Source organism: Erpetoichthys calabaricus, chromosome 2 (assembly GCF_900747795.2).
Source record: "Erpetoichthys calabaricus chromosome 2, fErpCal1.3, whole genome shotgun sequence".
In the NCBI taxonomy this organism is placed as follows: Eukaryota; Metazoa; Chordata; class Cladistia; order Polypteriformes; family Polypteridae; genus Erpetoichthys; species Erpetoichthys calabaricus.
In genome coordinates, this window is record NC_041395.2 from 183,517,966 (window position 1) to 183,540,363 (window position 22,398).

Genomic DNA, 22,398 nt, shown 5'->3' on the forward strand with positions numbered 1-22,398 from the left:
GTTCATACGATGCAAAAAACATTGTCTATGTATAGATCTCTAAGTGATTTAATCCCAGATGTTTTCCAGGTATTAAAAAACTGCATATGTTTGAGAGGGTGGAAAAAGGTGGTTCTTGTGCAGAGGTGCCACAGATACAGTAAATGCTTTTCTATCTTAAAGTACTTCCTGCATTGGCTCCATATTCTGATTGAGTGAAGCACAATTGGGTGGTTAGTATATTGGCGATAACTTGTATTTACTGGGGTTCAAAGCAAGGAATATAAAGAAGAACTGCAGGATTTAATTTCTTTTGCAGACCAAGCCTGTGTTTATTTGTCTATTTCTGTCAATGGCCAGGTTATTATAGCTTGTATGTTTGCTGCCCAGTAGTAAAATTGAAAGTTAGGTAGACCCATGCCGCCTTCCGCCTTAGGTATTTGTAGGGTCGCCCTTTGGATACATAGATGTTTTGAATTCCAAATAAATGAGGTTATGGTTGCGTCTAATTTCTTTAAAAAAATCTATTTGTGTATATTGAAATGTTTTGAAATAAAAAGAGAAGCTTAGGAAGAATATTCATCTTAACAATGTTAATTCTTTCAGCTAAAGTAATTCTGATAGGTTAGAGGAATTGGATAAACCTCTGGCACTAAGAATATCTATTTGTGGTATCTGTAACGTGTCCAGAAATGCCTTAGATTGTGTCATCTTTAATCTCAGTAGAGTATAAGGATTTATAGTAGTCTCTAAATGTGTGCATTATATTTTTAAAGTCAATGAGTTTGTCTCCGTTTGTGCTGATGATTGCTGGGATTGTATTGTGAACTTCTTGCTTGTGGATTTGTTGCACTAAGATCTTATTAGCTTTCTCTCTATGTTCATAATAATGAGGTCTTGATTTAAGTATGAGTTGTTCAGTTTCTTTAGTTGTTAAGAGGTTGATCTCTGACTGCAGAGCCTGCCTTTTCCTATGAAGCATCTCACATGGACACCTGGCATGTTCTTGATCTATTCTAGTAATTTTGTTGATTAGCTCTAATACTTTCTTGGTTTCCAATTTCTGCTTGTGGGAAAGATAGGAGATAATCGGTCCTCTTAAGAAGACCTTCAGGGTTTCCCAGAGTGTTCCTGCAGAAACATCTAAGGGTGTATTTGTCTCTAAAAAAATTGATTTGCTTGGATATAAATTCTGTACAGTTCTTGTCTGCTAATAAAAGTGGATTAAAACGTGATCTACGAGATGAGTATGTGGGGCATAATGATTTTAGCTCCAAAATGAAGGGTGATGGTCAGAAATTACAATAGCGTCGTACTTACAAGATTTAACCGTAGGCAAGAAATTGTTATCTACAAAGAAATAATCCATTCTTGAGTAGCAATGATGCACTTTTGAGTAGAAGGAATATGTTCTTGAGTTTGGGTTTAGAAATCTCTAGGGGTCTGATAAGTTGTGGTCAGTTACAAACTGTGAAATTGTCTTTGCGGTGTTGGAGGTCATCGTCCCTGTAGCAGGAGACCTACCTAGGTCTGGATTTAAAACACAAAGTACCGAGCCATTATAATTTTATTAGTGTTCACATACATTTTGCATGAATTCCCTATCGTCAAAATTGGGTGTATAAATATTTATTAAAATCATTGTACAGTTAAATAAGTTGCCCATGACAATCACATATCTCCCATCAGGATCATATACTACATCTGATGCTACAAATGCCTGTTCTATGTATAAGAATTCCCACACCTCTAGTTTTCTTTGTAAAGCTGGAATGGAATATTCGACTGGTCCAGGCTTTGTGCTGCCAAAACTGATCCTTGCTTAATAAGTGGGTCTCCTGTAAAAAAAAACTATTGTAGCATTTAGACCTGTTAAAGAGAAAGAAGGTACTCTCTCACCTAATTCGTGATTCAGGCCCTTAACATTCCAGCTCAAAAGGTTAACTGTCCAGTCTTTGAGACATTGCTTCTGAGCTTTTATTGTCTTTTTTTAGTCTTAACTGAAAATAAGACAGCATTTACCTTAAATTTCCAATATTCCCAGGAGTTATTGCCCCGAAAGCTATTGTTATGTTGGCATTTATAATTACAAGGATTAAAAAGATAGAAAGAGAGCAAGCTATCTCTAATATTTCTCCCCTTAGTTCCCCCAACCCCCCCACTTTGCCTCCCCATGTGAGGCTGGACCCCACTTCCCAAAATCCCAGTCCTCTGCCATACCTAGAGACATAGCACGTCCAAAACAAAACAAGCCCCCTAGCAGCGGTGTGTGAGGAATAAAATTGAGACATCTATTGCCAATGAAGTCCAATTACTATAAGCATAAAATCTAATCTTCAGCAATCTTGAGCTAGTAAAATAGTAAGCCCAGAGAATGGTGTTAAAACAGTGGCCCTGAATAAGCATAGTAAACCCTAATATGATAATAACAGTAACAATAAACCAAGGGTATGATGTTAAACAGTCTCCTTTAGGAGAGTTAATAAAAAAAAATATATATATATATACATTCATATCTGTATATATAATATGCTACCATGGCTGTTCGTTTGTCTGTCCAGGATTTTAAATCACCCATAGCTCGCAAACTGTTTGACCTACTGACCTAAAATTTGGTAAACATATACTACATGACGTCTACTATCCGCTTTCGGGGTGATGATTGACCTCGAAGGTTATTCCTCTTTTTATTTTATTGTAGAATCAATTCTCGGCAGCGGCCAGCTGGGCCTACCAGCTTTGCTGTCACTTCCCCTATCTCTTCATATCTTAAATCATTCTTGAGGCAGATTGAAGACTTAAGTGCCAGCTTAAGTAAAAAATTAAGGAAAACGTACTAAGTAATTGCAATACAAAAACTTATTTAATCAGTTTTAATGCGAAAAGATGCTGACAACAAAAAGAGTGAAGAAAAGAAGAGATGCTCAGCAAGCGCATCAACCTCTGAGCAAACGAATGCTAAACATACAGAGAGTAGGAAAACTAGGAATGCTCAAGCCAAGTGTATTCCTGCGCAGTTAATAAAAAGAAAGAAGGAAAGAAAGAAAAATGTTTTTTTTGCTTTTCTTTAAATTAAACTAAGGCTAAGCTAACGGTACACTGCTCTGCTGACCAGAATCTATTAGAGCCATAATGTGTAACAAAAGCATAAATGAATATTCTAGTTTCATGTCCAAAGTTAAACTTTGAGGAGCAATTCATTTTGGCTCAGTCTATTAGATAATTGTTGCACATCTGTTATTCTGTCTTCCAGTAAATGACAGTGTGTGGCATTTTCTCTGAGACGTCCTTTTTGTTAGCTCTTTATGTAATTCAGAAGAACTTTTAAATTTAACACAATTGAGCCCTGTTTAGAACAGTCTTGCCAGTTTGATATAGAAGTTAATTATAGTGTAATATTAAGGCCAGCAAATTGATGTGTGGGAAAATATTCTGTAGAATTTAAATTGTCAATAGGAATGCATTGAAAATATATTACGATACATTCAACTGGTAAATATCTAGTTATATTAAAGAAGTTAATATGCAAAGTTTGAAGCTGATTTTATGGTTTACATAGTCTATTTTTTTTTTATTATAATCATTCCATACAAATAGATCCATTTATACAAAAAGGAATGGAGTCTTTTAAATGACTCACTTGAGCACCTAATTCCATAGTTATAAAAGATGTATATTCAAGTGATAAGAAAAAGTAAGTGAACAGCTCACCACCTTATTTTTGCATTTTATTCTTCTCCTGGAGTTGTTGTGCTCCATCTTCTGCTGCCAGGTGTCCCAAAAGGGCTGGCACAGTAGAAGTCATATCCACACTCACTACCACATGTCACGCCATCACAGTACATTATTGGTTTACTGTACTAGTCAAAAACAGGATTGCATTTGCCCGATTCCTTATCCTGTAATGCATTTCTGTAGCAAAAATATTGTGTGAGTATTGTTGAAAATAAATGCATTGTGTTCTCTTGGCCATTCTCATTATAACAATTTTACTTATGGTACTTTATAGGAGATGACTTTTTACTTTTACAAGTATCATTTCTGAATATGTTATAATATCCTTGGTGCCCAAGCTTAAGGGGGTGGGGTTTGGGGAAATCACATAATTAACCAATTTAAATAGATAACATACAGTTGGGGATAATTTGAGCCCCTGCTTAATTTGAAAGTTTGCTCACTTGAAAATAAATGGAGTCTCTAATATTTATGGTAGTTTCATTTTAATGGAGAGAGACGGGATAAATCAACCAAAAATCCAGAAAAAACACATTACATAAAAGATATAAATAGATTTGCATGTCATTGAGTGGAATAAGTATTTGATCCCCTACAACCCAGCCAGAATTCTGGCCCCCACAGATTACAGTGTGTGACACATGGGCACAGCCAATCAATCACAGATACTCCTTGCTTTATACTTGAGTATAAAGCACACCTGCCTCAGAATCAATTTCTTCCTTTCCAACCTCTCCACTACCATAGGCAAGACAAAAGAGCTGTCAAAAGGATGACATGGCCAAAATTGTAGACCTGCACAAGGCTGGCATGGGCTACAAGACCATCAGCAAGAAGCTTGGTGACAAGGTGACAACTGTTGGAGTGATTATTTGGAAATGGAAAAAATATAAAATGACCATCAATCTCCCTCAGTCTGGAGCTCCATGCAAGACTTTGCCTCATGGGGTGAGGATGATCATGAGAAAGGTAAGGGATCAGTCCAAAACTGCTTTCAGATCATTAACATGCTCCTCCTGTGTAGCTGGGACCAGAGTCACCAAGAACACCACTGATAACACATTATGCCGTAATAGATCGAAATCTTGCAGCACCTGAAAGGAACCCTGCTCAAGGTGGCACAAGTTCAGGCCTGTGATGATTCAGTTATAGGTGGCAGTAAGATGGTCAGACCTGTTCAGACGCAAGCAGCGTACTGTTTATACTTGCACATATACTTTTAAGTAAATCTGGAGGATTCCACCAGATGTCAGCACAAGAAATCATCAGAGAGAGAAAACATCCAGTTTCACTATGTTGTGAGTTAAAGAAATCAAATGCATCACATCCTCACAATAGGAAACATGCAACACTTGTGGCCTATGCGAGAAATGAATACATTCACATGTCAGCATTAAAGTATGATTTGCTTCAATGCATCGAATTGTTCAAAACAAAACAAAACAAAAAAAAAAAAAAAAAAAGCACACAGGTTCACCCTATTGGAGCAACATTACAGCTTGCTGTCACATGTTTATAGTAAACAATGATGATATCACTTACCAAAACTTGAACACACATGTCGCCCATATTTTTGCTTCTACTGCAGCTTGCGTACATGGCATTAATTTGTGACAATATGCTCAGAAGACGTGTCAAAACACTCCTAGGAACGTGTGGTAGCCATGATACGTGCACATATGCGTTCTGAGTGTGAAGTATAAACTGGCCCTAAGGTGAAAGCACTGCCAATCAACTTTTTTTGTTTGTTTATCAACCCCAAATGTGTTAAGCTTTTTTGTAGGTAATTTCAGGACGGGGTTAATAAAGTATCACTTTATACTCACTAGTTAAGTGGCATAGTAAGATGCGTTTTGGGGAAACAAAAAGTAGCTTGTTCATTCTATACAAACATCATAAAGTTTAATGTTGGTGCAGTCTTACACCTGCACCCCTTTGGGCATATTTTTGGAATGTGATTAAATCTGAAATGTTACAGCCCATATTGATTAATTGTACGGATTTGACTACAGCATTGAAAGATTAACTGTTCTTGAAGCATAACACTAAGTCAATTTTTATAATTAAATTGTTTAACACACAAAAAACAAACACACACAACAATTTGTATACCATTTTATTTAATTCATGTTTAAGATTCTTTTCCAATTATCGGATATAAAATACTATTTTTACCACAAAAAAAAAAAACAAAAACACACAGAAGTATATACAAACGAAGTTACATTAAAACTAAAGAAAAAGGGAGAATAGCAAGTCCATGGTTGTCTAACGGGTGAACTTGATTGAAACACCGTGGAGGTTGCTCCTCATTGGTGGAGAGTTCCACACAGCTGAGCTTGTTCTTTTCAAGTATCGGGGTTTACTTTTACTGAAAATTTCCTCCAGATTAGGTGGTTCTATCTTACCATATCGTTTGTCAGTATCAGGGGGATTATAGTAATGATGCATTATTGCTTGGTTTAGCTTTCGCCCTGTAGGAGAAGGAGGACATATAAACAGAAGTAGCAGGTAAATGGCACAGCAAACAATTTGTGGATTTTAAAAATCTGCTTCCTAAAATTAAAAATATACTGATCTGAACTTAGTGCTTGATTTATACTATACACAACTGACAAACACTAGTAAAGGTGCATGGCTGAATAAATGAATACTGTTCATTAAGTATTGACAATACATTCTGTAAATGTCCACCAAGATGCACTTCAAATATTTCAGATCCATTCTTTAAAATAAGATCAAGTCTGTGCTAATATTCTAACACTCATAGGCAATGGCTCAGAAATATCCTGCATTTGAAAGGGTTTAACAAAACTCATGTTTGTCTCAGAAATTATAAAATCTTAATATTGTGGAGTAAGCTTATTGTCTTAATTTGCGACTTGAATGTTTTGCACAATTTGTTCATTTTGCATCTTGTCTAACAATCTTAAAAATTTCACCTATTAAAAATGGCAAACTATATTTGATAGTAATTTCTATATACAGTACTTCCCTATTAACAGTTCTGGACCAAACAAATTTCCACTTTTGGGAAATTCACTACAGACTGATTTATATTAAATGTGATTTGGTAAATATGGGTATTTTCTATCAACTGAAATCTTCCTCACATTTCATATAATGTTGCATGTATCAGACCAATACCTCTTCAGTCACAAGTACACAGTTCTGGAATGCTTATTATAATAAAAGCAGAATTTCATAATACCATACTTGTAATATTTGATTTCAGACAGTTTCACAGTAAGGACCATTTCCCTAAATTTTGGACTGAAAAATTATAAAATGCAGATACATCTTAAAATCCCTTCCATCTCAAATGCCTGCAACAATTAAATTATGGAGTATTGTGTAATGTCAGTTTGCTAAGCTAAATTTTTGGTGCAGTGTGATATGCTTATTATGGTTACACAGACACAAACCCTCAGAAATGCAAAATGTAAATTAATTCTTGATCCACTTTTAAACTATTCAGATCATTTCTATCTATCTATCGACCATAATTATGGGAATTTTGTCGAGCGGTTGCGTTGAATGATACTTGATTAAAATATGCTCCCTCTACTTCTAATGGGACCTCCAAGTGTAATTGTCAGTCTTCACTAATGATTCCTCAAAGTGTTAGAAATCCACTGTATTCCAGCAAAAACTATGGACTGAAGCAGTGCAGAAAGCACTTTGGCAATCCACTACTGCATCAATCTGCCTTTACCCAAGGATTTGGACCCACTTGGGGTTCTTTTCGAACAGACCTGTATGCAATGGAGTTTTGTTGGCATCTGTGTTTCTATCTGGCACACAAGGAGGCTTTATTCATGATTACAAAGTATCTGTAGAACAATGTAATGGATTTCAGAATGTTCAACATCCCAGACGTTAATGCCAGAGTAGAAACAAAAAATCATATATATAATATGATTTACAAAAATTAACACATTTAATGAAATACATCTGATAATGACAAGGTAGAAAAGATGCCCCAGATACCAAAATCTGCTACTTTCCTTTATGACAGTAAATACACTAAGCAGAATTTCTGCTCCATATATGAAACACTTAGAACATGAGGAAAATTTGAAACACATTCAAACTGATTCCATACACATTTTCTCGCATTTTTTTTTTTTTTTTTTTTTTTTTTTAAACCAGTATTAACTCCAATATGGTCTTTATTCTTTTTTCCTTTATTTATATGCAAAATACATTTGAAAATTAGCCTCCGAGAAGGCAATATCAGATAAGAATGATCCATCACTGGTCTCTCACTTTTTATTTTAGCCCCTACACAAACAGCAAGTAGTTAGTGCAAAAAAAATTCATTCATCAGCGGCCTCACCAAAAGCTTCAAGAAATGCAATCATTTAAAGTTACTCATAAAATTTTACACCACAAACACTTAAATGCATAATGCTTGCACGACTCAAACTCCAAAAGCCTGGGGGGGGGGGGGGGGGGGGTCGGTGTTTAAAGTTAATTCCTTGAAGCATGAAACTCACCTTCTGCCCAGGATGGAATAGGTTTTCTTGGAGCACTTTCATCATCAGTTGAATCATCACTGTTTAGATCCATCCCATAGTTTTCGGGATCTAAACGTGCAGTAGTCTTATTGCTTCCTTTGGGAGTCATTTCATATGACTGAGGAGACTTCTACAAAAAAAGAAAAAATGACTAACAGTGATCAGATAAACATTCTGAAACTCAATCTAGTTCTGGGTATAGAGGGGTAACGACCTTTTCCTGGCAACCTTAAGACATTAGTGTTTCTATAGCATCTACTGTGAAGTTCACAAAAGAATATTTATCAAAATAAAAAATGTCTACAATTAAAAACAAAAGCACTAAACTGTAAATATGAAATGTCTTATTTTAAAATGGAAAACAAGTTTGTATAAAACCTGTACTCAAATTAAGACAGCAGAGTCCTAAAACAGAACTCCCAATTTTACAATTAGGGTCAATGTGGATGTATCCTCTCACTTGCAAATTCCTTGCCATCTTTTCTTTTTTCCCCCCTCTTAATACAAGTATGCTCATGTGTCTGTTTATGACTGTAGCTATTACACTTCTTACCAAAAACGTTTAATAATGTATTGCTTCGTTTCCTTTTAATCTTACTATATTTGAAAAATGTTTAGCATTCCCAAAAATGTACCTGAATCTGTCCCTTGGCCATCTCCACAGAAATGTCTATTCTAACAGCAATAGTTGAGGAAAAACTAAAGAAAATGCATTCTGTCAAAGCTTACCTCTAAATCAACAGTAATGTTCAAAGTCTTATGACTGCTAGAGGTATCTGGTTTTTCCTTTGCCAGTTTCTCATCCTTGGGGTTTTCTTTGAGTTCATTTTCCAAATTAGCCTTGTGCTGCTGTTCTTGCTGTTAAAAAAGATTCTCATTATTTATGGTGCACAAAAATGCCAAATTAATTTAGATGGAATAGTTACACTTGCCCTTAATTTCTCTCTTTCATCTGCCTCCTTTTGTAGACTCTCTTTCTCTTTGGCAGCCTCCAATAAAGCCTTTTTTTTCTTTAGCTGCCTTCTCAACCTCCATCTGAACAGCCTTTTCTTTTTCAAGAAGAAGTTGTTCTTCCCTGAAAAATATAGGATTAGATAAAGTTGAATGGTTGAAACATTTATGCAAGCTCACTCCCTAGGATGTTTAATACACAGCTCAATACAACAGGTGTTTATATTATTCATTAGTCACTATAGATTATGTAGTGCTCACCACATTTAATTACATTTTAAGAATACAATTACAATAAAAACATTATCATATACATCACCACCAAAATAAAGCAAAATCATGGCCTGCACATAATGAAAACAGCAGAGAAATGAAAACCTTAACTCTCAACAATTTTATTAGTACATATTAAAGAAGAAAAAAACAGAAAGAATGTGCCTTCCTGATTTCACTGAATTCTGTCTAAAGCGAATAGTCCTAAAACTCTGGCTACAAACTAACATCTTAAAATTAAAAAAAAAAAAAAAAAAAAAAAAAAAAAAAAAACCCAAAACACAAAAAACACACAACTGAATAGCATAAGCAGCTGCCAACCTCCCAGCTAACACATTCGAGTACTGTGTAATATAAAAGAATGTTACCTATAATAATGTATATTTTCATATGTCAGCTTTCACACAAGACTTTTCCTCAAAATTAAAAAACCTGCTTTTCCACAATCCAGCATTTGTAGGTTTGAACAGATTAGAAAGAGCACGCGTGTTCCAAATTACAGCTTACCAAGAATGACAAACTCCTAATCTGAGCAAATTTGCTCATTAAGCCCTTAATGGTTTTCAAACCCAATCACAGCAAAGAGGGGAGTAAATTCGTCATTATAATAAGGTATGGACAAAAGACTGACCATGAACAACTTCTCTTGAAATGTAACTAAAATCAAAGAGCAAGGACAGACAAAAAAACAGTTGAATACCACTCATGAATTCATTAGGAATGCAATTCAAAAACACACTGGGAGGCATGTCTGGTAAATACTGGTTCTAGCGTTTATTCTGGACATTTACTACACACACACAAAAAAAAAAAAAAGCATCACTGTGGAATACATCTTTATATTTTTTCACCCAATGCTTAAATTGCTGCTTTCAAATATATAAATATATATTAGGGACTAAATTGTACAGTAAGTTATGCCCATGCAGAAGAACTATGTGAGAGATCAAAAGTCTTGGATGCTGTTAGAGTACAACTGTTGCAATATTAGAAGGTGACATTTTTGCAACTGTGCAATTTACCAATAGGAAAACCCCTATTATTAGCAATCATTTCAGGTGCTAAGTGTTTAAACATCTTAAGGTCACTAGACTGGTCTTAATTACAGAAATGGACTAGGATAAAATTAAGGTTTTTGTGTGTGTTGTCTCTCAGCTAAACTGATGATCTAATTTAGAAATCATTAATTCAACAAAATGTTCAAATGACTACTAGTCAGTTTTAAAAGCACTTGCCACAGTGTCTCATATAGTAATTATGAATACTCTATCTATCTATCTATCTACTTATCTTGGCTTTCAAGCTACCTTGTCAAGGCACATTGAGTTTTTTGAGGTAGTGGGCAATATACCAAAATATATTTACAATATTTCCTCAAGACTAAAGTATATTTTAAATAAGCTACTCGACATGCATCTAAGAGGATGAACTTCAGGCTACTTATCAAAACCCTATTTGGTGCAGAATTTTCTTGCTCATGAACTGAATACCGTTCAATCCGAATGCGCTCCTGCTCCCTCTTCCTTTGGAGTTCTTTCTCTGCAGCAAGCTGTCTCTCCTGTTCTACTTGTTTAAGTCTCTTAACTTCAGCCATTTTTTTTAGACGCTCTTGTTCCTCTTCCTCTCTCTTCTTTTGAAGAAACTCCTGATGTTTTCGTTCCTCTTCTTCCTAAAACACACATAATGAAGTGCTTTTTATCAGGTTTTAATCACAAAATTATACTTGCACCATGGCAAGATGTGAAATTTAGATATCGTCCCATCAACATGTTTAGAGGCAAAATTTTTGGTTCCTTTTCACTTTTTTTAAAAATACTAGTATACTGTAGTCTGAAATCATTACACAACATTTAAAATCTAAACTTGCGGTAATTAAATTTGTACAGGTATCATTTCCCTTTCCAAATTTCAAGTCCTGTTGTAACGTTATTTAAAATATTTGCCAACTTGTTTCATTAGACTCGGTTCTGCTGAATCTGTTTACTGTAAGAAGTTTAACTCATTCATTAGTCGGGACAAACAGATTTATATGAATGATTCAGATTAAAACATACTAGATTGATCATCCTGTGAATAACATAAAATCAGGGCAATGCATGTGTAATCAAATACTTAAGAGCATATAACACTAAAGCTTTATAAAGGAGAACGATTAGCCAGTTAAAACAGCAAAAAACTGATTTCCTTGAATTAACTTTATAGCAGCAGGTGATGGTCTCAAATTTGACTCATTAAATTCAATTTGTTTCACTCTTTCCCCAACAACTTACTTTCTGCATTTTCTGCAGACAGGACAGTCATCTTCATATTTCAGACTAAGTCCTCTTTAGGGGGTGAAATAGCTCTGAATCATAGTGACGACCACCTCCATAGTTATACTGAGGTGCTAGATGTCCAATTTGCATGATTATTACATACTATGCTAATGCTCAACAGTCTTAAAATCCAGACTGCTTTCTTTTATACTTAGTAAAAAACAAATGTTATAGGATTTAATATATGAAGCAGGGTAATAACAGTTAATTTCACCGCAGTATATTATAGAAATGTGGTAACCTTCCCATCCCTTAATGTGAAGGGCCACAGCTACAATTTGTCACCTGTATTTTCCCCCAACAAAATATAAAGCACACAGAGGGTCTTACAGCCTGCAAAATCTTTATTCTCCTTGCATCTTCCTCTTGTTTACGACGAATTTCTACTTCTTCCATTTTCTTATTAGCAAGCTTGCGTTTAGCTTTCTCCTCTGCAATCCGTTCCTCACGTATCTAAAGTAAAATAACTTCAAGAATTAAGTAAACACAAAAAGAGCCACATACTTAACTGATTTCTAAATTACAAAGTACCATGGGCAAAATATTACAAGTCTCAGAAACAGGCCTAAACCTTACAGTATATAGCAGACTTTAAATCATATCTCTTGATGTAAGGAAATCCACATAATGAGCTATGCTGGAATATACGCTTATGCAATAAATTAGGATATGTGATGAAAAGCATTACCTTTTTACTAGATACATATTCTTTTAATTATTCCAAAATGTGCTACAGCCACCATCCTGTAAGACTAAGCAGACTGTCACAGTAGAAAGTAGGTGTTACATTTGTTCATGTCAAACCCCAAATACATTCTGCATATTTAAACACAACATGGAAAATTAGCAATGTCCATGCATTCATTTTTTAAATGTATATATCTAAGCTTGACATAGATAGCCGTTTTCTCATGAAAAGAAATTTTCCATTTATTTAATAAACGGCAATGCAAGATACACTGGTCTCCTTCCAAGATTTTTAATATATACGAGGCGTGATTTTCTCAGAGAGACTTCTCGTTTCCCATTGTATCACCGTTTAGGGGGGGGGGGGAAGGGTTTGGAGGAGCGAAGGTCTCCATGGGATGCATTTAACCCCCCCCCCTCCCCTTCACAACGTGAGCGGCAGAGACAAAGTGGCTGGCGCGTAACGCTGGTCCAGAGGGGTAGGCGAGCAAAGCCCCCTAGTAAAAATCCAGAAAGGTTTCAAACCAAGTAACTCCTTATACCTGTGGTTAGTCTACATATTCATGCCAAAATAAAATGGAGCCAGTAATACCAGACTTCCACATTAGCCAAACATTCATATATAGGCAGCACCCTATGATACCACATCTAAAGCTTTAGCGATAGCACAGACTACATGTGATCTCTAAAACGTTTATCTTTAATGTGCAAACACTGAATCTTTGGTGCAGGGTGGTTACTTTTGAAGACTAAATGTTATGTACAAACTGGGAGGTAAATACATTTATGGACTCCTAAATTTATGTACAAATGGTTTATGTATTCATAAATTGTTAAGTAATTGGTTTTAGTTTAAGAAGCTGGTTTTCCAACAAGATTGCAATTCAAAATCTGTGCCACACAAAATTAGTAAATAGACTTCAAGAAATTCACAAAATCTCTTCAAAGTAACTTGCAAACAAACCTTTAAAATTTGTATCAGAGCTTGAATTTCATTGTGGTACGGCAGATTTTTTTTTTTTTTTTTTTTTTTAAATCCTACATGGTTGCTTTATCAAGTTCAACTGCTACTAATTTTGTAACGTTATGGTTACAACATTATGGTGCATGCTTAGAAATAAAAATGTATGAATAATGCATGCGAAGGTTACCAGCAAGATGCTACTTTCCACCATTTTAATATGCAACATCTTCACCTGGGTAAGGAAATTATGCAGAGCCCTAATGAGGAATGCGAGTCTTCACATTGATCCAGTAAAACCTAATGAGTATAGCTGGCTGTCCATTCCCTGCTTATCTAAGACGAATTCAAAATATGGACACAGAGAGGCAATGCCTATGCAGGGCACAAGGGGCAACCAATCATAAGTGGGGTGTAGATGTGTCCATGACAGTGTCCTGTGAAAGTAACACACTCATTCAGAAACAATTTAGGAGTTCCTAATCTAAATATGCCATACTTTGCAATGACAAAGATTCAAAAATCCCCATTCAAGCAGCACCAGCTACAAGTTGTACCAATCACAAAAATTGCAAGACACAAATCAATTGGCTACCACTTATTTTTAAAACCGTGATGAAATGAATTTGAGCTGGATGTGCAATCCAAAATAATTTTAGTCCTTTAACGACAAAGCATTTGGCTCATCTTGCATCTATGGCACACAAATTAGAGATTATAACAATTTTTATATTGCAATCTCAAGGACTATGTTTCCGTTAGTCAATTACTAACCTGCTTATTCCTGAACGGGGCTGCAGTGGATATTGGAGCCTATCCCAGCTAGGATAGGGCATAAGGCAGAAACAAACTGGGGAAATTATTGGGAATTTTAAACTCAAAATGAGTGCAACCGTGTTCACCAGTGAGCTCTGCAACGGATTGACATGCTATCCATTATTAAGACTTGAGGTACAGATGAGCTCTTACCTACCTGAAGTGAACTAAGCATGCTTGAGAACGTTTTAAACATTTAATTTCAGTGACTGGAAGCTTTTTAAAAAAAAAAAAACATTTAATACAAATTAACCTTATACTTAAGGCATGAAATTTTAAAAACAGGAAACACATACACAGGCACAACAAACTCCTCAAAAGGCATTATGTTTATGCCATAAAGTTATCGGTAATTGCTAAAATTTCATAAGAACATTTCAATAGGTATGTTTTTCTTAAAAAAACAAATTCTATGATCTATGAGTAAGCCGTGGAACTCTAAACTGCTCAGAATAAAAACATTAAACCTTCAAAATAAGCCAATATACTCAAAAAAGTATTGAATTTTAAAATAAGTTCAATTGTAGGTATCAATGTTCTTCTGTTCTGAAGTAAGCAACAGTTTGTAAAGACAACTAAACATCATAAGAGGAAACAGAAGACAACATAGAAGTAAAATGCGCTCCAGTTGCAATGCACTTCCCAATATCACTGCTACAGGACAAGAATATGCACTTCATCTGATTTCAGTCTTTCCTGATGGAATATTGGTTTAGTATGGCTAGGATCAAGATGAAGTTTCTGCTATGATATTAGTACAACAAAACTTTGATTAAAAGCCACACTAATAACTTCTCATAAGTTGAGAATACAAGACTCACCTTGTCATTCTTTTCCTCCATTTGGGCAAACTTTTGCTCAATTTTCCTTTTTTTGGCTTCTTCTTTCTGCTCCTCTCGCTCACGGGCCTCAGTTACCTTTTTCAAACGCTCTTCGCGTTTCCTGAAACATCCACAAGTAAACATTCACACACAGCACTACGAATGTCACAAGCAGATTTTTTTGTGTTCAATGCTAATACCAGTGAAATTCCACAATACTCTATACCATGGCAAACAGAAATCACATTAAAAGCATTTCTATTAAAGGAACCTTCATTATTCAAGCGAAGAGCTTGAAGCTGAAGGCCACTATCAGAGCAACATGGGCTCTCATAACACCTGAGCAGTGCCACAGACTGATTGACTCCAAGCCACGCCGCATTGCTGCAGTAATCCAGTCCAAAGGAGCCCCAACTAAATATTGAGTGCTGTACATGCTCATACCTTTCAGTTGGCCAACATTTCTAAAAATCCTTTTTTTGCATTGGTCTTAATTGATGTTCTAATTTTCCGAGATACTGATTTTGGGACTTTCATTAGTTGTCAGTTATAATCATCAACATTAAAAGAAATAAACATTTGAAATACATCAGTCTGTGTGTAATGAATGAATCTAATATACGAGTTTCACTTTTTGAATGGAATTACTGAAATAAATCAACTTTGTCATGATATTCTAATTTTATGACCAGCACCTGTAGGTCTTATTAATGGTGAGATCATTTGCGTTTCAAAGTATTAAAACACTAGATTTTATTCGAGTATTAACTGCAGCAGCTTATTTCATTGCTGGTGTAGACAAGTCAAATAGCCACTTCAACCAAAACTTCCTTAATGTATACTTGCTAAAAGTGTTAGAAGCACTGTCAGACTGTAGTTTTCTCCCACATTCCAATGTCTTATATGTGTAATTGTTGATTCATCAAAAGAACATGTTATGCGATTACAACTCACATCTTATTTGTCACATTGTGTAACAATCTATTCCTGAATTACCTCCATAAGAGGACAAAAATGGCAACAACAAAAGCTTGTGTTTTAAAAAAAAAAACAAAACACCCCACACACACACAAGTCACACAATCATGCATTCAAATTCCTGCCTCAGGAACAAAGTATTTCTAGACATGACCTTTGTGGTTTGTCCTTTCAATGTGCGGACACAGCGCTGCATCATTACTGATGACCAATCACATATTTCGCAATCATCACCGAGTCATGCGAGCTGCATGTGATGGTATTATCTGCTTATCATTCAGATATACAGTGATCCCTCGCTATATCGCGCTTCGCCTTTCGCGGCTTCACTCTATCGCGGATTTTATATGTAAGCATATTTAAATATATATCGCGGATTTTTTGCTGGTTCGCGGATTTCTGAGGACAATAGGGTCTTTTAATTTCTGGTACATGCTTCCTCAGTTGGTTTGCCCAGTTGATTTCATACAAGGGACGCTATTGGCAGATGGCTGAGAAGCTACCCAACTTACTTTTGTTTCTCTCTCTCTCTTGCGCTGACTTTCTCCGATCCTGACGTAGGGGGATTGAGCAGGGGGGCTGTTCGCACACCTAGACGATACGGACGCTCGTCTAAAAATGCTGAAAGAGTTGCTACCTTCTGTGTGCAGCTGCTTCGTGAAGCGACATGCTGCGCGGTGCTTCGCATACTTAAAAGCTCAAAGGGCACGTATTGATTTTTGATGTTTGTTTTCCTCTGTCTCTCTCTCTCTCTCTGCTCCTGACGGAGGGGGTGTGAGCTGCCGCCTTCAACAGCTTTGTACCGGCGGTGCTTCGCATACTTAAAAGCCAAACAGCCCTATTGATTTGTTTGGTTTTCTCTCACTTTGACATTCAGGGCTCCATACGCGCACTCCTTTGAAAAGGATGGTATGTTTGCATTCTTTTAATTGTGAGACAGAACTGTCATCTCTGACTTGTCATGAAGCACAGTTTAAACTTTTGAAAAAGAGACAAATGTTTGTTTGCAGTGTTTGAATAACGTTCCTGTCTCTCTACAACCTCCTGTGTTTCTGCGCAAAACTGTGACCCAAGCATGACAATATAAAAATAACCATATAAACATATGGTTTCTACTTCGCGGATTTTCTTATTTCGCGGGTGGCTCTGGAACGCAACCCCCGCGATGGAGGAGGGATTACTGTACAAGAATTCCTTACACTGTGGTTGAACTGTCAAACCTCAAAGCTGCAATTTGCAGCAATGTCAGGTTTTCCAGATATAAATCAGAGCAGTTAACTGCATACACATTGCTATTGCAATGAGACTTGACAAGTTTAATCAGCCAGGGACTCCAATAGTATGGCAAAAGCCAAGCAGTACTTTAAGGATTGAGAGTCACCTCAAAACAGCCAAGAGCAATGAATCTATCCATTGCAGCACTCCATGCAGACGTTACACTATAAAGGTACCTTCAGAGAATTCATTTGCTTAGGTAAATAGAAAGCATTTCCAATCCAATAATCTGCTGCTCTACAGTCCACAGAAAGTGTGTCGCATTGTGCAAGCATGTAACGTGCTGCATAACGTGGCACGCAATCGTGGCTTGCTCTTATCTGAAGAGGTGCTGAATGACAACCCTGACCCACCAAATTGGACAGCATTACAACTTTGTTTAAATGGAATTATCAGAATGTAAAAACAGGTAATCAGATGTAGCATTTTTTAACCAATTCATTTAAATTGTGGTCAATATCACATAGTACAGCCCTTCTACTTCTTAGTTCATTGGCCACATCTTACAGCAGGGGTCCTCAATCACGGTCCTGGAGGGCTGCAGTGGCTGCAAGTTTTTGCTCCAACCCAACTGCTTAAGAAGCACTTATTACTCAAGTAACACTTCTGCTTCACTTTAGTGGTCTCACTCGTTAAGATTTTGAATGCCAATTGCTTAGTCTTAAACTTGGTTTTTATTTGCACCAAATTACAAATGACAGAAGAGACCAGCATTTCTCCATTTAGCTTTTTACCATTTACACCGGTGTGTATTTATCATGCACTAGTTTGTTTAAATACTTGGAAGGAAAGTGGAGAAAAAAGTGAAAGACTGAGAATTACTCCTCCATTTTAGCCGTCAAATCATTTGGATAATATCCTTCGAAAGGGGAAGAAAAATCTAGGATACAAGAATTACCTGACATAGCAGAGTTAAAGCACTAACAAGCCATGATATTAAAATTATTGGCAATAATTGCATTCTAACTAAGCAACCGGGTTAGAACAAAAACCTGCATCCACTGCGGCCCTCCAGGACTGTGATTGAGGACCCCCGTCTTACAGCATCCACTATAGCATCTTGTGACTCCAGAACAGCATCCGTCAGAACCTGGCCTGATAGTCACCAAGCGATTTCTGAAACAGGTGTGTAAGCAGCCAAAGCCTTTAGATGTGCTGGCCACAGCAGCACCATGACCTCCAGGAGTCGTGTCATTGGCAGAGGTGTCAGGTTTTGTAATATTGTCTGCAACAGAATAGACAATTGTAGCAGTGCTACTATTAGTGAGAATTGCATCTCCCAGCAGTCCCTGCAGGGGCTGTTGGGGTCAAAGGTGGGCAAAGGAGTTTAAAAGGAGGGCAGGTGGCCAAAAGAAGAAAAGTGTGTTTTGTTGTTGTATTTTGTGTTCCGTTTACCTGTGAGACTACCTTCTGTTAAGACGTAATTAGTTGTGTGTCCTGGATTGTATTTGTTGTTGGGGTTTGGATCGTCTTCTGTCTACCTGTGTCCCGAGGATTGATTATGGATTCATTGGCTTCCCCGCAAGAAGAGGAACGCTCCTGAACCATTCATCTTCACCCTTACAGTGGCTACCAGTAGGACTGTTTTTCATTCCCTTGCAGCGTGCAGATCTCTGGACTCACGATCGTCTTTTTTCATTTCATCTGCTGTTTTCATGGACTTTGCTGTGTGGAGTCGTTTGTGTTTATATGTTTGCTGTAGGGTTCTGGGGTGGTATTAGTTTCATTTATATGATTTAATTGCATTACATTGTTTAATTGTTGTTATTCCCCAGCGTGCTGTATTTTTATCACTGTTGCGAGTGTGTGCAGGTCGAGCCAAGGCTGGGAACGTCCCTGGGATCCACTATAAAAAATAAATCACCGGCATCTTGACGGTGTGAATCTTAGTGGCACTGGACTGCTATACAGTGGGCTGTTTTTCCTTGCCTCCACTTTGCATTCGCTGAATTTTTTCAACTTGCTTTTACCATTGTCTTAAAAACAAACAATGGAACACAAGGGGCTATTTAAATTTGCATATTCATGCATGCAAAATTCAGGGGGGGGGGGGGGGTATGGAGAGTCCGAGTGGGGTTTTAGGCCTGTGCATGTGTGTTAAAATTCACATTGATTGGGATTTATAAAAGGGAAAGTGCGTGGAACTTTACAGTTTTATACACTGATTCTTTTTGCACGTATGCACACTCTGTTCACCATGTTTTAGTGTGGTATAAATGCAGTGTGTTATACATGAGGACCCCAGGTCTTGATTGCCTGTATATTAGCAGCCCAGTAATAAAAATAAGTTAGTGCCATGTCCACTTCTGCATTAGATTGTTGTAGAGTCGCCCTTTAGATGCATTGATATTTTAAATTTCAAATAAGTTAGGTTATGACTATGTAAATTTTTATTTTTAGAAAGTAGATTTGTTACTGAGAATTCCATTAAATACAAAGCGCTTGTTAAGGATGTTCACCTTAACAGTATTGATTCTCCCTGCTAATGCGAGATGGCGAGTGGGACATCTACATATCTTGTTTAATTTTTTTTTTCCATGCAGACAGCAATATTGTTGAAAAAGCCTTATATAAAATTTACTTGTGACATTTACTCCTAGATATTTAAACTGAACTGCTAAGATAAATGGAAGATGTCCGGTCTAATATTGTGTGCTAGACAGTTCATTGGAAAAAAGTACACTTTTATTCAAATTCATTTTTAGTCCAGATCTCTTGAAAATCTGCTAGTGCTTTTAGGACTGCTGGCACAGAATTTTGTCAATCAGAAATACAGTACCATATTATCTGCATATAGTGATATTTTCAGTTCAAGTCCTTCTCTGAAAATCCCTTTTAACTGTAATGCATTTTTAAAATAAATGGCCAATGGCTCAAAGGCGACTGCAAAGAGTAATGGCGATAGAATGTAGTACTTGACAAGGATGTCCCCTATTTTGTAGTAGTCTGAAATAAATGTTAATACAAACTGAGCCTTCTTGACAAGTAGTTTGGGTTTGGCCCAAACATATGCATAGATCAATCATATCAAATGCTTTTTCTGCATCCAAAGAGAAGATCTCTGGGGAGTTAGCTTCTAATCTTAAATTTAAGGGGTAAAAATATATTAAACAAACCAAGTGTCTGCCTTTAATAAATCTGGTTTGATCTTGTGATATTACAAAAGGAAGCACTTTCTCAATCATTTCAGCTAGGACTTTGGAAAGTATCTTAACGTCATTATTCAGGAAAGAGACTGGTCTGTATGATATACATTGCAGTAAGTTTATTTTTCTTAGGAAAATCTGTAATTAATGCTTAGCACAAAATGAGGTAGAATTTTTATTGTCTTTAGCTTTTATAAATGTTGCTAATAGTGCAGCAAATTTGAACATTTCTTAATGTTAGTATATTAGTACTCAAACAGCTTCAACCAAATTAGCAGGTGTCTGAGGGGTGGGTACAATAGTTTATGCTGCTACTTTAACTCTACAGAGGTCAAGTTCAAATTCAGGCTTTGCAGTCATGTGTGCAATTTGCATTTGTACCGTATACAGTACAATCGTGGAGAAGTTCACGTGGATAAGTCAGGACTTGATTTTACAGTGTAATTTCTGGTATTTTATAATGTCTGTCGTATAAGTCGAATGCGGAAAACTCACGCTGTTGGTACAAGGGATTATAATATGCTAATGCCCACCTGAGAGAGAGTACTGTTTACTGGAAAAAAGTTCACTTTAAGATAATGGATGGATGATCAAAAGCCACCAAACACACACACCACATTTTGGATAAACACAGGCCGAGATCCACTAAGACCATCATGCTGCCCTGTATACAAAGTGAGAAATTACTTTTGATGGATACAAAGCACACTTCTGCATTATTCAAATACTGTACCATGGTGCAACTAAAAGATTTAGTTCAGATATTTACCTTTTCACTTCTTCTAGTTTCCGTTTCTTTTCTTCTTCCATTTTCTTTTTTCGCTCCGTTTCTTGATCTTCTTTCTTTTTAAGCATTTCAAGACGTTGTCGCTCTTTTTCCTAGTTAGATTACAAACAGTTTTAGAATACTTTCTAATGATCTAGATTTGCTAAAAAGAGGCAACAAGCAGGAAAGGTAAATTTTAAGTAAACGTCTCAAACAAAACTATAAAAAACAGTTGCAAACAACTTTGAAGGGAAGAAATCTAAAACATGGACTAGTTTTAGTTGACCTCTCCATCATCAACTGGCCATAGTTCAATCAATTAATGGACATACAGTGGTGTGAAAAATTATTTGCCCCCTTCCTGATTTCTTATTCTTTTGCATGTTTGTCACACAAAATGTTTCTGATCATCAAACACATTTAACCATTAGTCAAATATAACACAAGTAAACACAAAATGCAGTTTTTAAATGATGGTGTTTATTATTTAGGGAGAAAAAAAATCCAAACCTACATGGCCCTGTGTGAAAAAGTAATTGCCCCCCTTGTTAAAAAATAACCTAACTGTGGTGTATCACACCTGAGTTCAATTTCCGTAGCCACCCCCAGGCCTGATTACTGCCACACCTGTTTCAATCAAGAAATCACTTAAATAGGAGCTGCCTGACACAGAGAAGTAGACCAAAAGCACCTCAAAAGCTAGACATCATGCCAAGATCCAAAAAAATTCAGGAACAAATGAGAACAGAAGTAATTGAGATCTATCAGTCTGGTAAAGGTTATAAAGCCATTTCTAAAGCTTTGGGACTCCAGCGAACCACAGTGAGAGCCATTATCCACAAATGGCAAAAACATGGAACAGTGGTGAACCTTCCCAGGAGTGGCCGGCCGACCAAAATTACCCCAAGAGCGCAGAGACGACTCATCCGAGAGGTCACAAAAGACCCCAGGACAACGTCTAAAGAACTGCAGGCCTCACTTGCCTCAATTAAGGTCAGTGTTCACGACTCCACCATAAGAAAGAGACTGGGCAAAAACGGCCTGCATGGCAGATTTCCAAGACGCAAACCACTGTTAAGCAAAAAGAACATTAGGGCTCGTCTCAATTTTGCTAAGAAACATCTCAATGATTGCCAAGACTTTTGGGAAAATACCTTGTGGACTGATGAGTCAAA

At 36.6% G+C, this 22,398-nt stretch overlaps 1 protein-coding gene across 2 annotated transcripts in view; it reads right to left on the reverse strand.

Moving 5' to 3' along the window:
• Positions 1-5,814: 5,814 nt before the first annotated feature.
• LOC114646609 (inner centromere protein A-like) overlaps positions 5,815-22,398 on the reverse strand; it is a 62,053-nt gene continuing 45,469 nt past the window's right edge. Inside the window, exons 11-18 of one of the 2 annotated variants that reach the window (XM_051923250.1) lie at positions 21,227-21,336; positions 15,059-15,179; positions 12,104-12,226; positions 10,949-11,127; positions 9,161-9,254; positions 8,964-9,092; positions 8,214-8,364; positions 5,815-6,188 (exon numbers count right to left, since the gene is read on the reverse strand). In XM_051923250.1, coding sequence (XP_051779210.1) covers positions 5,983-6,188; positions 8,214-8,364; positions 8,964-9,092; positions 9,161-9,254; positions 10,949-11,127; positions 12,104-12,226; positions 15,059-15,179; positions 21,227-21,336 — 1,113 coding nt within the window. In that variant the 3' untranslated portion in view covers positions 5,815-5,982. Of the gene's footprint in view, positions 6,189-8,213; positions 8,365-8,963; positions 9,093-9,160; positions 9,310-10,948; positions 11,128-12,103; positions 12,227-15,058; positions 15,180-21,226; positions 21,337-22,398 lie in introns of those variants that run through there. The other variant, XM_051923249.1, reaches the window with a different exon arrangement.